This window comes from Stenella coeruleoalba, assembly GCF_951394435.1.
Source record: "Stenella coeruleoalba genome assembly, chromosome: 4".
In the NCBI taxonomy this organism is placed as follows: domain Eukaryota; kingdom Metazoa; phylum Chordata; class Mammalia; order Artiodactyla; family Delphinidae; genus Stenella; species Stenella coeruleoalba.
The window spans coordinates 1,909,766-1,922,884 of NC_137149.1; the positions used below are offsets into that span (position 1 = coordinate 1,909,766).

Genomic DNA, 13,119 nt, shown 5'->3' on the forward strand with positions numbered 1-13,119 from the left:
GTCCAGCCCTGTGGGTGGTGAGCCTGGAGCCCGTGGCTGCCTTGGGGAGCAGTGGGCGAGGCGGGGCTCTGGGCACCCCAGCCTCCCAGAGCCCCTGCCGTGCAGTGAGGGCCCTCCGGGCGCTGCCAGCCTGCCCAGGGACGGGCGCTCTGGGGAGGTGTGGGACTGAGCCCTCCTGAGCCAGAAGTGCCCTTCCTGGCCCTGTCTGGGGCTCCAGATGCCACCCTGGCTCTGACGCCACCTAGGCTGCCTTTGTGCCCTTCCCGACTGGGAACCTGCCAGTTCCCAGTGGAATGTGGGACGTGTGTGTGACTCACCTCGAGGCCTGCTCGAAACACTTTCCGCTTTATTGCTGGGCAGTGCCGGGAGCCTGGTGTGTCCTCACACCCACAGCCCGCAGGGCCCTCAGCAGGGAAGGCTCCGGGAGCCCCAGCGGGGAGCCTGAGTGGGCGCACTAGTACGGTTCCTCCTGAGTACTCTTGACCACGGCACCCTTCTCCCTAGGGCTCTGTTAGCACTGCCACCCGTGCGGGAGTGCCTGGGAGAACCCCTTGGCACACTCATGGTTCTGTTTTGTGAGGGGCCACAGAGTTGTAGGCTGGCTCATGTGTTCGTGCTCTGGGTCTGGACCTGAGTGCCACGGGGCTGCGTGTGGCAGAGCTGATCGTCCACAGCACAGCCTCACCCACAGCCTGGCAGCCCATCCCAGGGTGGCCTCCTTTAACTCTCCCTGAAGCCCTGGAGGCTCGGACCATGTGGCCACAGTGAGGGGCGTGTCCCTTTGGCTCGACCCATTCACATCCGTCCCGTGGCTCTGGGAGGAGTGCAACGTGGCTGAGGTCACAGAGCTGGTCCATGGCAGCACTGGGCCCTTTGCCCACAGCGTCTGGAGCCCAGGACCCCCCTTGCCGGTGATGCCGGCTCAGGCGGCCAGGCTTCAGGCGACTGCTGCCACCCCAGGGCGGTCAGCGTGGAGCCCCCCAGAGCTCTGTGGTCCTGGGCCTTTGACAGCCGCCAGGGCCGCAGGCGCCAGACCTCATGGGTCCCCAGGCTTGGTGTGGTCACTTGGAGGCGCGGGGAGCAGCGTCTGGGGGGAGCAGAGGGGGCCTGTCCCACGTCTGGCAGCGACACGGCCTTCCTCCGTTTGCTTCCCGTCCAGGAGATCACCCCCCGACGGGCAGAGCTTCAGGAGCTTCTCCTTTGAAAAACCCCGGAAACCCGCGCAGGCTGACACGCCGCAGGCGGACGCTGGCGGGGAGGACTCTGATGAGGACTACGAGAAGGCAAGGCCGGGTGGGGCGCCCAGATGTCCGACGGGATGGGCGGCCGTGGGGGAGCTGGGGGCGCGGGACACGGTGCGCAGCCCCGGCTCCCGGCACAGGCTGGCAGCCAGCGGGGAGAGCCCCACCCGGGCCTTGACGCTGACCATGCCGGCCTCCCTCCAGGTGCCACTGCCCAGCTCCGTTTTCATCAACACCACGGAATCTTGTGAAGTGGAAAGGTCAGTGTGAAGCCCTTCTTTCTCCAAGGCCTTGTCTTGGCAGACCTGAGGTTCTCTGCCGCCCCCCCCACACACACCTGCACACACACACACACACACACACACCTACACACACACACGCATGAATGCACGCCCTCTGGTCTTCCTGCTCTTTGGTCCCCCTCTCCAGCCTCGGTGCTGGGCAGTTACTGGCACGAGAACACAGCTGAGTGCCACGAGAAACCCGGCGAAAGAATGACTCCTGCCAGTTCAGCCCCTGCTCTGGCCTCGCCCTGGGCTCTGTGCGGCCGGCCCTCGTGGTCCCCAGTGCTCTCGGAACCTGAGCTGCAGAATCTGGGACGACAGAAAGCCACGTGGTGGTGGGGGCTGGAGGGTCCTTGAGAGAGCTGTCCGAGGGGGGCTCACCTGTTCACACGGCTGTGTTCTTGTAGGCTGTTCAAAGCCACGAGCCCCCGGGGAGAGCCCCTGGACGGCCTCTACTGCATCCGGAACTCCTCCACCAAGGCGGGGAAGGTAGGCACCCAGGGAGGGTGCTCAGCCGCCACCCTGCTGTGCAAAGGCCCCCCAAGACGGCTGCGTGGTGGGGTCTGCCGCCCTCTACATAACCCGGGCTGACAGGCGAGCACAGAACTCTACAGTTCGTAGCTCATTTCCCCACGCAGCCTCTTACTTGGCTTCTCAACCAGGTTTCATCCTTGAGGTCTACAGCCCCTTCTCCCCATCCGTTTTCAGGAACTCAGCACCGTCTGCAGTGGTGCCCACTCCCCAGCACGGGCGTGAGGCACAGGAAGGGTTGGGGGGCCCGGGGCTCTGACGGGGTAGGGGGTTCCCCTTCCTGCTCTTTGAAGGGGAGGCTGCCTGGGGCCGTGGGAACGTTAGGAGGTCTGCTGGCTCTGCCTGGGCCCCTCCAAGGGTGACTCGTGTGACCTCACTGAGCCTGTTTCCCCTTGAGTGTCGGAGATGGTCCTAGTGTGGACCAGGCACCTGCTACTGTCATTCGCGTCTTAGCAGACGCTCTGAGGGCAGGAGTCCCGGGGCAAGGGGCCGCCCATCCTGACCCTGCTGTCCATGGGCAGGGGGACCCTCTCCCAGGGACCCAGCCTCGACGCTGCTGCCCCCGCACCCCGAGTCTGTGTCTTTCCTGAGGGAAGTGAGCCGTCCTCTGCCCGCTCCTCTCCCCGCAGGTTCTGGTCGTGTGGGACGAAACCTCCAGCAAAGTGAGGAACTACCGCATCTTTGAGAAGGTGAGCGGGCTGGCCTACCCGAGGGCCCTGGGCAGGAGGGGAGCCCTGGTCCGGGGCTCGGCTGGGGTCGGGGCAGAGTCTCCCTGGGAGAGCATAGGTAGTGGGTGGTCTGAGGCCAGCACCCCCAAACACTCCTTCTCCGCCGTCCCCTCTCTCCGTGGCCCCACCTCCCCCCGCTCCTGGCTTCTCTGTGTCCTCCACTGACCCTAGAGGAGATGGGGTGATCAGCCCTCGGCCCTAGGCTTATTTACAGACCTGGCCTGCGTCCCCTGGGCAGAGAGTTACTGCCGACCGCCCCGCTTACAGCTCAGGGGGCTGGCCGGCCCCTCTGACCCTGCCCCACTCCCCACCCAGGGGGCGAAGTTCTACCTGGAGGGCGAGGTCCTGTTTGTGAGCGTGGGCAGCCTGGTGGAGCATTACCACACTCACGTGCTGCCTGGCCACCAGAGCCTGCTGCTGCGGCACCCCTACGGTTACGCCAGGCCCAGGTGACGCCTGTGCTTGCACGCTACTGGGCAGAGACGGCCACGGGGCCACAGCCCTGGGCCACGCAGAAGGAGACCGGCCTGCACGGGAGAACACGCGGGAGCCAGCACCGTGCTCTGACCCGGGGCCTCCCCGGTGGACACCTCACAGAGATTGCCAGGCCAGGCCCCGCCCAGCAGGCTGGGTCCCCCGGGGCTCGGCCAGGCCCTGGGCTCCAGGGAATTGTGTGGGGCTCTCCTGTCTCACCCCGCCCACCTCCCAGGAGCCTAGGACTGAGCCCAGTCTGGACTTGATTTACAGAAATTCTGGTACCCCCCGGCACGCCCCCCCGGCACTGGGCTGGGAGCTGGGCAGGGCTGAGGTATTTGGGGTTGGGCAGGGGCTGGACCCCCAGGAACGCTACAACACAGGCTCCGAGAGGGGCCGGTGCCTCACAATAAAGCACAGATGACCTTTGCCCCGGTGGCCAGGGCTGCCCCGGGAAGGGGGCACGTCAGCCTCCAAGTGTTGACTGTCGCAGGTCAGCTCACGGGACCTCTAGGAGGTGGTCTTGTTTCTAGGCCACAGGGCGCTAAATGACTTACCCTTGGGTCCACAGCTGGTAACAGAACAGGACCCAAAAAGTTGGACAATCTGGGCCCAGAGCCTGTATCCAGAATGCCAGGTTCTGCTGCCAGAAGTCAGGTCCAGGGCAGTGAGGCTACAGAGCTAAGAGGCCCCTCACATCAGTAACCGGGTCATTTGTTGGCTTAACCAGTGGTTACTGGGAGACAACCGGGCAGAAGGTACGCACAGCGCCCACCGTCTGTGGCAGCGGGGTGTGCAGGGGCTGGGAGCTTGCAACGCAGCTGGGGGCTCCAGGAAGACTTCCTGGAGGAAGTGATGGTTACAGTGCTGCAGGAAGAGTAGGCCCTGTGTCGGCCAGGGGTGGGTGGGGACAGTGGTACCCAGATGCCCAAGTCGTCTGGTTCATGCCTGGTGCAGGCCCAGCACCGATCATCCCCTTGCTTCCTGTCACGGAATCCCAGCAGCCTGCTCTCCCTGGCGTGGCCATCCAGGCTGGAATGTTTTCTTTTCCTCATAAAAACAGACTCAACTGGGTGTCAGGGCTGCCAGGGAACCCAGGGTCATTTGCTCCTCACTGCACTTTGTGTTGGGAATGAGGAATTTGCGATGTAAAAGCCAAGCCACAAGAGCCTATGTGCCCACTAGCCATTGATTAATGGTCCCAGAGGAAGGCCCTTTGGACGTCCCCTCCTCTGCCCTGGGCATGTCCCGGGGTGAGGTCGTTGGAGGAGGAGAGAGAAGTCCAGTCAGGTGGGAGGCTCCTGGAGGTGCAGCAGGGAAGACAGCAGCCGTCTCCTCCCAGGAACCGAGTGTCCAGCACCACCTCTACAGATGTTTCTTCCTCAGCCACCTGGTGGAGTTGGGGAAACCGGAGCCCCTGGTGTTCCTTCCGCAGCATCTGTGGGAAGCCAGCAGTTCCTCCTTCCTGCAGTTGCAGTCCACTGCCCTGAGCCCAAGTGACGCACACCAGTCCCCACTGTGGCTTGCAGTTTCCCTTTCTGTGAAATCGGAGAAGCATTTCCAGCCGTTTCTGGGGTCTGCTGTGCTGCTCATTGCTGTAGGACACATGACACTAATGCTTTTAGCTGACACGCAGCCACTTGGCAGCCAGCTCACACTTGAAGACCCCTGAGCTGGACGGTTGGGGGGGTTCTGGTGTCCAGAGCCAGGTGATAGGTCCTTCTGGCCACCTGGACAGATGAGACCTGTCGCTACTAGAGGCCCACCCCAGAGCCCAGCCCAGGGCCTGACGGGACAGCTGCCCTCCTCTGAGTTCACACCCCAGGCCCAGGGCCTCGGTTGCTAGAGTGTGTGTGTGGAGGGTAGTGGATGGGGCCCCAGGCACGGTCCTGCAGCACACAGGAGGGGCTGGAAGGGGTCCCACTCCCCCGAGACTTGCCATGAATGTTCTATTCCTCATGTAGGGCTGGAGGGTGGTTACCACTGGCTGAGCACTTCCTGTACTCAAGGTGCTGAGCTGCACACTTGACTTAGGTCTAATAGCAGCTGCCCTCCAGGCGAACCGTTTTACAGGTGAGAAAACCCAGGCTCAGGGAGGCCTGGATTCCAGACGCAGCCCTGCAATCTGTCCTTCGCTGCTGAGCCCAGACCCTGGCCCCCGCCTAGCTCCCTGCCACCCGCGTGGCCTCGGACAGTCATTTTAGGGTGTCTGGTTAGCCTGCCTCCCGGGGTTCTGGGCATGCCTTCACCCAGCGAGGGGGCCACAGCTCGGGGTGGGGGGGACAAGGCTGACCTGCCTCACTGTTCTGTCCTCCCAGCCTCAGTCTGTGGGTAAACTGATGGGGGCCCCACCCGAGGTGCTGTGCTGCTCCCTCACCTTACAGATAGGGAAACTGAGGCTCAGAGAGGCTTTGCTGACCTGCCCATCCTGATGGTGAGTCCAGAGATGGTTCAATTCCTGTGCCAGGGAAGAGGGCCCTGGACGCTTTGGGAAGCTTCTCCAAGCTGAGCCCTGAACATGGTTGTACTTTTCCTGCAGTTCATCGGAAGGAGTGCAGTGAGCCTCTGTACCTTCTGTTCATAGAGAGTTTTATTGTCAAAAGATGTTTTTAGAACCAGAAGAGACCTCACAAAACAAGCCAGGGTTGCTCCAGTCCCCACGCCAATTCTGGGTCCCATTGCATGGACGCCCCCTGCTGGTCCGAGGGGGAACTTCTGGCACCCCAGGCTGAGCACCAGAGGCCTGGGCCCAAGGGGCTTCTCGTCCCGCTGGGCTGCACTGGGCTGGCCTCTGCAGGGCATGGCATAGAGGACAGCAAGGCCACCCGGGGAATATCAGGCAGAGCTGGCCCTTGAACCAAATCTGTGTGTCTCTAGAGAGGCAGTGAGGGGCAGGCCGCAGCCTGTCTCTGCCTGTGACTCAGAAGCAGGGAGCCCCTGGCTGGGCAACCTGCACACACATTGGGCCCCCCTGTCTGTGCCCCGGAGATGGTTGCTAGTGGCCATCCCGCATCAAGCCACCAGCACTCTCTCGGGAGGGAGAGTTGTGGGATGCAAAGCAGACCTGACCCATCTGCCTCCCTCAGACTGCTCCTCAGAAACTGCAGAGGCTGCCTGACAGCTGCCCCTGCGTCGCCCTCCAGCTGCATCCCTGGTCACGCTCTGAGCTACTCAGAGCTGAGGCACCTCCTTTCTCCTTTCATTTCCGGTGGAATGAAACACATCCAGAAAAGTGAACAGAACACAAATGTACAGCGTAGCAAATTGCTATGAAGTGAACCAGGCCCCGTGTGCCCTCCCCAGCTCAGCGCCACCCCCTTCCTCTCTCACAACCCCTGCCCTCGCTTTGGGGAGGCTCACATTCCTGTTTTGCTATGAAGGCTTCATCCATCACAGTGCTTTCCTGTTTTCGGACGTTATGTGAATGGAATCATACAGATGCAACCTTTGGCGTCTGGCTTCTGCTCGTTACATCTTTGAGATTTGTCCAGGTTGCTGTGCGTAGCTGTAGTTTGTTCAGATTCATCGCTGAAAACTGTTCCATTGACTGTATTGTAGTTCATGGATCCATTTTACTGTGGATGGACGTTTAGTTTGTTTGTAGTTTGGGACAATCACAGACAGTGCTACTAGGAACAGTCTTATCTGTGTTTGTGATGCATGTGTGCACAAGTTTCTCTAGGGTATGTACCTAGGAGTCTCACTCCTGAGTTCTAGGGCCTTTCACTGTTTTCCAAGAATTTTGCAGTAAAAGAGACTTCCCTTGGTTCCACATCCTTGCTAACACTTGGTATTGTCAGACTTTTCTTCATCTTTGCCAGTCTGGTGGGTGTTTAATTATGGCTTTAATTTGCATTTAGCTAATTACTAATGAGGTTGGGCACATTTTCATGTATTTACTAACCACTTTGATTTTCTCTCCTGTGAAGTGTCTATTCAAATCTTTTGCCTATTTTCCTGTTGTTTTCTTATTAGTCTATAAGAATTCTTTATCTGGCCTCAATATTGTCAGCGAAATGTATCATATATATCTTCTCCAACTGTATAATTGTTTTTTGCACATAGCAAGAGATAAAGATTCACTTTCATCTTCCCCCCATAGGGTTACCCCACCTACCCCTGCATCATTTATTTATAACCTGTCTCTTCCCCAACCATCTGCAACGCCACTTGCCATATATCCATATATGTGTAGGTTTGTGGCTGGACTCTTTGTTCTGTTCTATTTGTCTGTCTGTTTCTATACCAGTGCCAAGCTCTCTTACTTACTGTTGCTTAATTATGTCTTCTTTTTTCTTTTCAAATTTAGTTTATTGGATGACACCACCCAAATAACACCATGCCCACTATTTTTTTTAAATTAATTTATTTATTTGGTTGTGCCGGGTCTTAATTGCGGCATGTGGGCGCCTTAGTTGTAGCATGCAAACTCTCAGTTGTGCCATGCATGTGGGATCTAGTTCCCTGACCAGGGATGGAACTCGTGCCCCCTGCAGTGGAATTACAGAGTGCTAACCACTGGACCGCAAGGGAATTCCCTTCAGGTGACTTTTAACTTCATTGAGCTCCTCATTACTTGATATTTATTGTTGTATGTGTCTAGTTTTCTGGGGTTTTTTTTAAACTCCTACATAAGACAGTATTTCTTTTTTCTTTTTTTTCTTGGAAAAGGAAGGTGTACTTTAATAGCATTTAAACTTTTTTATGATGATAAAATATAGATAATATAAATTAACCATTTTAAGCATACAGTTCTGTGGCATTAAGTACATTCACGTTGTTGTGAACCATCACCACCATCCATCCCCATAACTCTTCTCATCCTGTAAAACTGAAACTCTGTATCCATTAAATAGTAACTCCCCATTCCCCCTCCTCCAGCCCAGACAACCGCCATTCTACTTTCCATCTTATGAATTTGACTATTCTAGTTCCCTCATACAAGTGGAATCATCATTTGTCCTTTTGTGACTGGCTTATTTCACTTAGCATAATGTCTTTAAGATTCATCCATGTTGTAGCATGTGTCAGAATTTCTTCTTTTTTAAAAAAAATATTTATTTATTTATGTTTTGGCTGCATTGGGTCTTTGTTGCTGCGTGAGAGCTTTCTCTAGTTGGGGCGAGCAGGGGCTACTCTTTGTTGTGGTGCGCGGGCTTCTCATTGCGGTGGCTTCTCTTGTTGTGGAGCTCGGGCTCTAGGCATGTGGGCTTCAGTAGTTGTGGCTCGCGGGCTCTAGAGCACAGGCTCAGTAGTTGTGGCGCATGGGCTTAGTTGCTCTGCGGCATGTGGGATCTTCCCAGACCAGGGCTCGAACCTGTGTCCCCTGCACTGACAGGAGGATTCTTAACCACTGCGCCACCAGGGAAGCCCCAGAATTTCCTTTTTAAGGAAAGAAATAATATTCCATTGTATGGATGGACATTTTGTTATCCAACTGTCAACGACACTTGAGTTGCTTCCATCTTTTGTTTATTGTTAATAACACTGCTATGAACATGGATGTACAAATAAGTGTTAAGAGTCTCTTTTCAGTTCTTTTGGGTATATACCAGGAATTGGAATTGCTACGTCATATGGTAATTCTTTAACTTTTTGAGGAACCACCATATCATTTTCCCCAGTGGCTGCACCATTTTATGTTCCCACCAGCAATGCACAAGGGTTCTAATTTCTCCACATCCCTGTCAACACTTATTTTTTCTTTTTTTTTAAAAGATAATAGCAATCCTAATGGATGTTAAGTGGTATCTCATGGTGATTTTGATTTGCACTTTAAGGCTTAGTGATGTTGAGCATCCTTTCTTGTGCTTATTGACCATCTGTATATCTTTGGAGCAATGTCTATTCAAGTCCTTTGCCCATTTCTTTTCTTTTCTTTTTTTTTAATGTTTATTTATTTGGCTGTGCCAGATCTTCATTGCAGCGTGCGAGATCTTTAGTTATGGCATGCAGGATCTTTTAGTTGCAGCACGCTGGCTCTTAGTTGTGGCATGTGGGATCTAGTTCCCTGACCAGGGATCAAATCCTGGTCCCCTGCATTGGGAGCATGGAGTCTTACCAACTGGACCACTGGGGAACTCCACTTTGCCCATTTCTTTTTTTTTTTTTTTTCGGTACGTGGGCCTCTCACTGTTGTGGCCTCTCCCGTTGTGGCGCACAGGCTCCGGACGCGCAGGCTCAGCGGCCATGGCTCACGGGCCCAGCCGCTCCGCGGCATGTAGGATCTTCCGGACCGGGGCACGAACCCGTGTCCCCTGCATTGGCAGGCGGACTCTCAACCACTGCACCACCAGGGAAGCCCTGCCCAGTTCTTAATTGGGTTGTTTGCTTTTTTGGTGTTGACTTGTAGACAGTATTTCTTTTTTGTTGTTGCTTTTTAGATATTTATTTATTTATTTATTTTTGGCTGCCCCGGGTCTTAGTTGTGGCATGTGGGATCTTCCTTGTGGCATGCGGGATCTTTAGTTGCAGCATGAAGGATCTAGTTCCCCGACCAGGGGTTGACCCTGTGCCTCCTGCATTGGGAGCGCGGAGTCTTAACAACTGGACCACCGGGGAAGTCCCGACAGTATTTCTTATATACAGTTTTCTTAGATTGGGTTCTTTAGAAGGAAAACCTGAAACAGGGATCTTGTGCAAGTGATTTATTGCTCTTGTGCAAGTAGTCTCAGGATAAGCTGAATGGAGGAATCAGGATAGTGCAAAGGAAAAAACACGGGAAAGAGGTGGTCCCAGCTGGAGACTAGCTTTAGCCTGGTTCTACAGGAAGCTTTGGAATGCGCCTTGTCCTACAGAGTTGGTTTTGCTTTGAGGGGACCAGACTTGTGTGACCCTGGATCAGCATTATTGGCCAGGGGTTGTCTGGGTAGGGAGATAATCTCCTGGGCAAGGGCAGCACTCTGGCAAAAGGGGCTCTCTGGGCAATTAGTAGCTAACATTCACAGCACCTGGAGAGGGGACCACTTTTAGCACCAACGTGGAATGGGGATCTGGACCGGGCATCAATGGCAATTACCAAGTCCACCCCTTGAAGTGCTGAGATCCACTTGTTTCTCATATTAAGTTCAGTCCATTCAGACACAGACTCTTCAGTATTCTCACTGGTCCCAGTATCTGGGAGAACTTCCGAGAGATGGGTAGAGGGATGAACTGTGTGGCCCCCACTGCTGCAGTTGGACTCAAAACCACAAATGATACCCAACACCTCCCTTTTCCACCACCCTTTCTAGATTTCTCTTCTTGACGGCTAGGCTTTTGGCTCTTCGAGTCCCTGGGAGCCTGTGCTCACTGGGCCATGTTGCCATGCTTGCCTGTTTACAGTCACTGGGTATGGGAGAACCAAGAGCTACCCTGCCCCTCGGAATGCCTGAGTGCCAAAGGCACTCCTGCCTGCCCCCATCATGAGGCTGGCAGCCCTACATACAACAACGAGGGTCGGTTACCCCTGCCAACGTGGCCACTTCTTTCTGTGCCTACTGATCTACTAACATAAGTTGTCCCACGTGACCAGGTGGCAGCCATAGCTTCAGCTTTACTAGGTCCATGAGTAGAAATATCCTCTTTGGTAATCCAAACCTCTAGGCTCAGTACCTAATGTCGCAGAGCAGGAAGTGCAAGTTCCTCAAGGCGGTGACTGGGTAGTCCACCTGTTAGGGACGGAGCCTCGCGAAGTGGTTACTTCTTTTTTTTTTTAAGATTTTTTTTTTGATGTGGACCATTTTTAGTCTTTACTGAATTTGTTACAATATTGCTTCTGTTTTATGTTTTTTTTGGGGGGTTCGCGGGCCTCTCACTGTTGTGGCCTCTCCCGTTGCGGAGCACAGGCTCCGGACGCGCAGGCTCAGCGGCCATGGCTCACAGGCCCAGCCGCAGCGGCGGCATGTGGGATCTTCCCAGACCGGGGCACGAACCCGTGTCCCCTGCATCAGCAGGCGGACTCTCAACCACTGCGCTACCAGGGAAGCCCTATGTTTTGTATTTTTGGCTGCGAGGCATGTGGGATCTTAGCTCCCTGATCAGTGATCGAACCCGCACCCCCTGCATTGGGAGGCGAAGTCTTAACCACTGGACCGCCAGGGAAGTCCCAAGTGGTTACTTATTGGTACAGAGTATGTACCACTTCCTGGAGGACAGTGCTCTGTCCTCCCAGGATGCCATCTCCAGGTTGGAGCCTCATTTGAGCCTTCATGTGCCTAGTCCATCTCTAGAAGATCAGCAACTTCTAGATGGTACAGTTTGTGGTAGAAATGGTGGGTCCCAGGTCATGTGCCCATTGCCATACCTACTTTGCCATAAAGCAGGTCCTTTAGTGCTAGGCAGTTATGTGGGATTTCAGGTCAGCAAACCAGATACATTGTGAGCTCTTGATAATGGTGCTGGCTTAATTACTGCAGGCAGAAAAGGCAAATCCACACCCAGATACATGGCAATCTATCTTGGTGAGTATGGGTTCTTGCTTTTTCTCGGGTAGAAGGGATCCAGTGTAATCAACTTGCCACCAAGTGGCCGGTTGGCTCCTCCAGGGGCCTCAGCCTTGGTTTCTGATGCTCACAGGTTAGACACTGGCAGTGGCAGTAGCTGGATCAGCCTTGGTTATGAGGAGCTTGTGCTGTTGGGCTCATGCATAGCCTCCACCCTGCCACCATGGCTACTTCATTGATGAGACAATTGTGGTGGCAGAGGACAGATCCCAGCTGATCCCCATTGGCTGAGCCATTCCATCTGCTTGGTGTTTAGAGCCTCTGTGGTGGATGCTCACTGGTAGACATTAATATGCCATACAAAGATCTCCATCCTTTGTGCCAGTTCTCACAGGTCCATCCAAATGCTTCTTCCCCATACCTCTTGTCCCTGAACTTCCATGTTTCTCCGTCCAGGCTCCGTCCAGCTAAATCATTTCTCACTGCCCATGAGTTCAGGCCATGTCTCCCTCCCACAAAGTGAGTGGCCAAGTTCACTACTGCAAGCTTTGCCTATCGGGATGATTTCCCTTTGCCACCTTCTTTCAGGGTGACCACTGAATGGGGATACAGTGCAGCATTAGGCCATTTTCAGGCCACACCAACATATTTAGCCAACCTTCCCATGGACCAAGCATATACGTTTTCCTCCTCTGTCACTGTGTCACAGGGAATCCCCTGAGACCACAGGTGAGAGCTAAGGGAGAGGTATCACAGCTATAAGAGTAAGTACATGAATCCAGTCCTGGATCAGATGCTTTCAGATGATGATCTATCTACCTGGCTTTATGCCTTGGTGGTCTGACAGAACCAAGTGATGGGCAGTTCTGGCCTCAGATGTCCCATAGAAACACTGCATTTCTACCGGAGCTCAGTAGCAAGCCAGAAGTTACAGCATGGGGGAAGCCATGCTGCATGTCATGTGGGATCTTATACCCCGACCAGGGATTGAACCCAAACCCCCTGCAGTGGAAGCACAGAGTTTTAACCACTGGACCACCAGGGAAGTCCCCAGTTACTTCTTGAGCTGCTTGGATCTGGGTGGGTTTGTAGTTTTCATGAAATTAAAAGAATTCAGCCATTATATCTTCAAACAGTATTTCTGTCCTCCCAACACTCACCTCTATGTTCAGGGACTCCAATTAACATCTATACTAGCCCTCTTGAAGTTGTCCTACAGCTCATTGGTACTCTGTTCATTCTTTTCCAAGCTCTTTTCTCTCTGTTTCATTTAGTTTCTTTTTTCATGTCTTCAAGTTCACTAAGATTTTCTTCTGCTGGGTCTAATCTGTTGTTTGTTTTGTTTGGGGTTTTTTTTTCTGGTATTTTTTTTTTTTTTTTTTTGGCTGCGTTGGGTCTTAGTTGCAGCACGCAGGATCTTTCCTTGTGGTGCGTGGGC

The 13,119-nt window shown here is 54.5% G+C and overlaps 1 protein-coding gene across 3 annotated transcripts in view; it reads left to right on the forward strand.

Moving 5' to 3' along the window:
• The window catches only part of SH3BP2 (SH3 domain binding protein 2), a gene marked incomplete at its 5' end in the record, with an annotated part of 37,564 nt that extends 32,465 nt beyond the window's left edge, over window positions 1–5,099 (forward strand). For all 3 annotated transcript variants that reach the window (XM_079921044.1, XM_079921042.1, XM_079921043.1), the window contains 5 exons: window positions 1,160–1,283; window positions 1,446–1,501; window positions 1,933–2,014; window positions 2,686–2,745; window positions 3,100–5,099. In XM_079921044.1, the coding sequence (XP_079777170.1) occupies window positions 1,160–1,283; window positions 1,446–1,501; window positions 1,933–2,014; window positions 2,686–2,745; window positions 3,100–3,237 (460 nt within the window). In that variant the 3' untranslated portion in view covers window positions 3,238–5,099. The remainder of the gene's footprint in view (window positions 1–1,159; window positions 1,284–1,445; window positions 1,502–1,932; window positions 2,015–2,685; window positions 2,746–3,099) is intronic.
• Window positions 5,100–13,119: the final 8,020 nt, after the last annotated feature.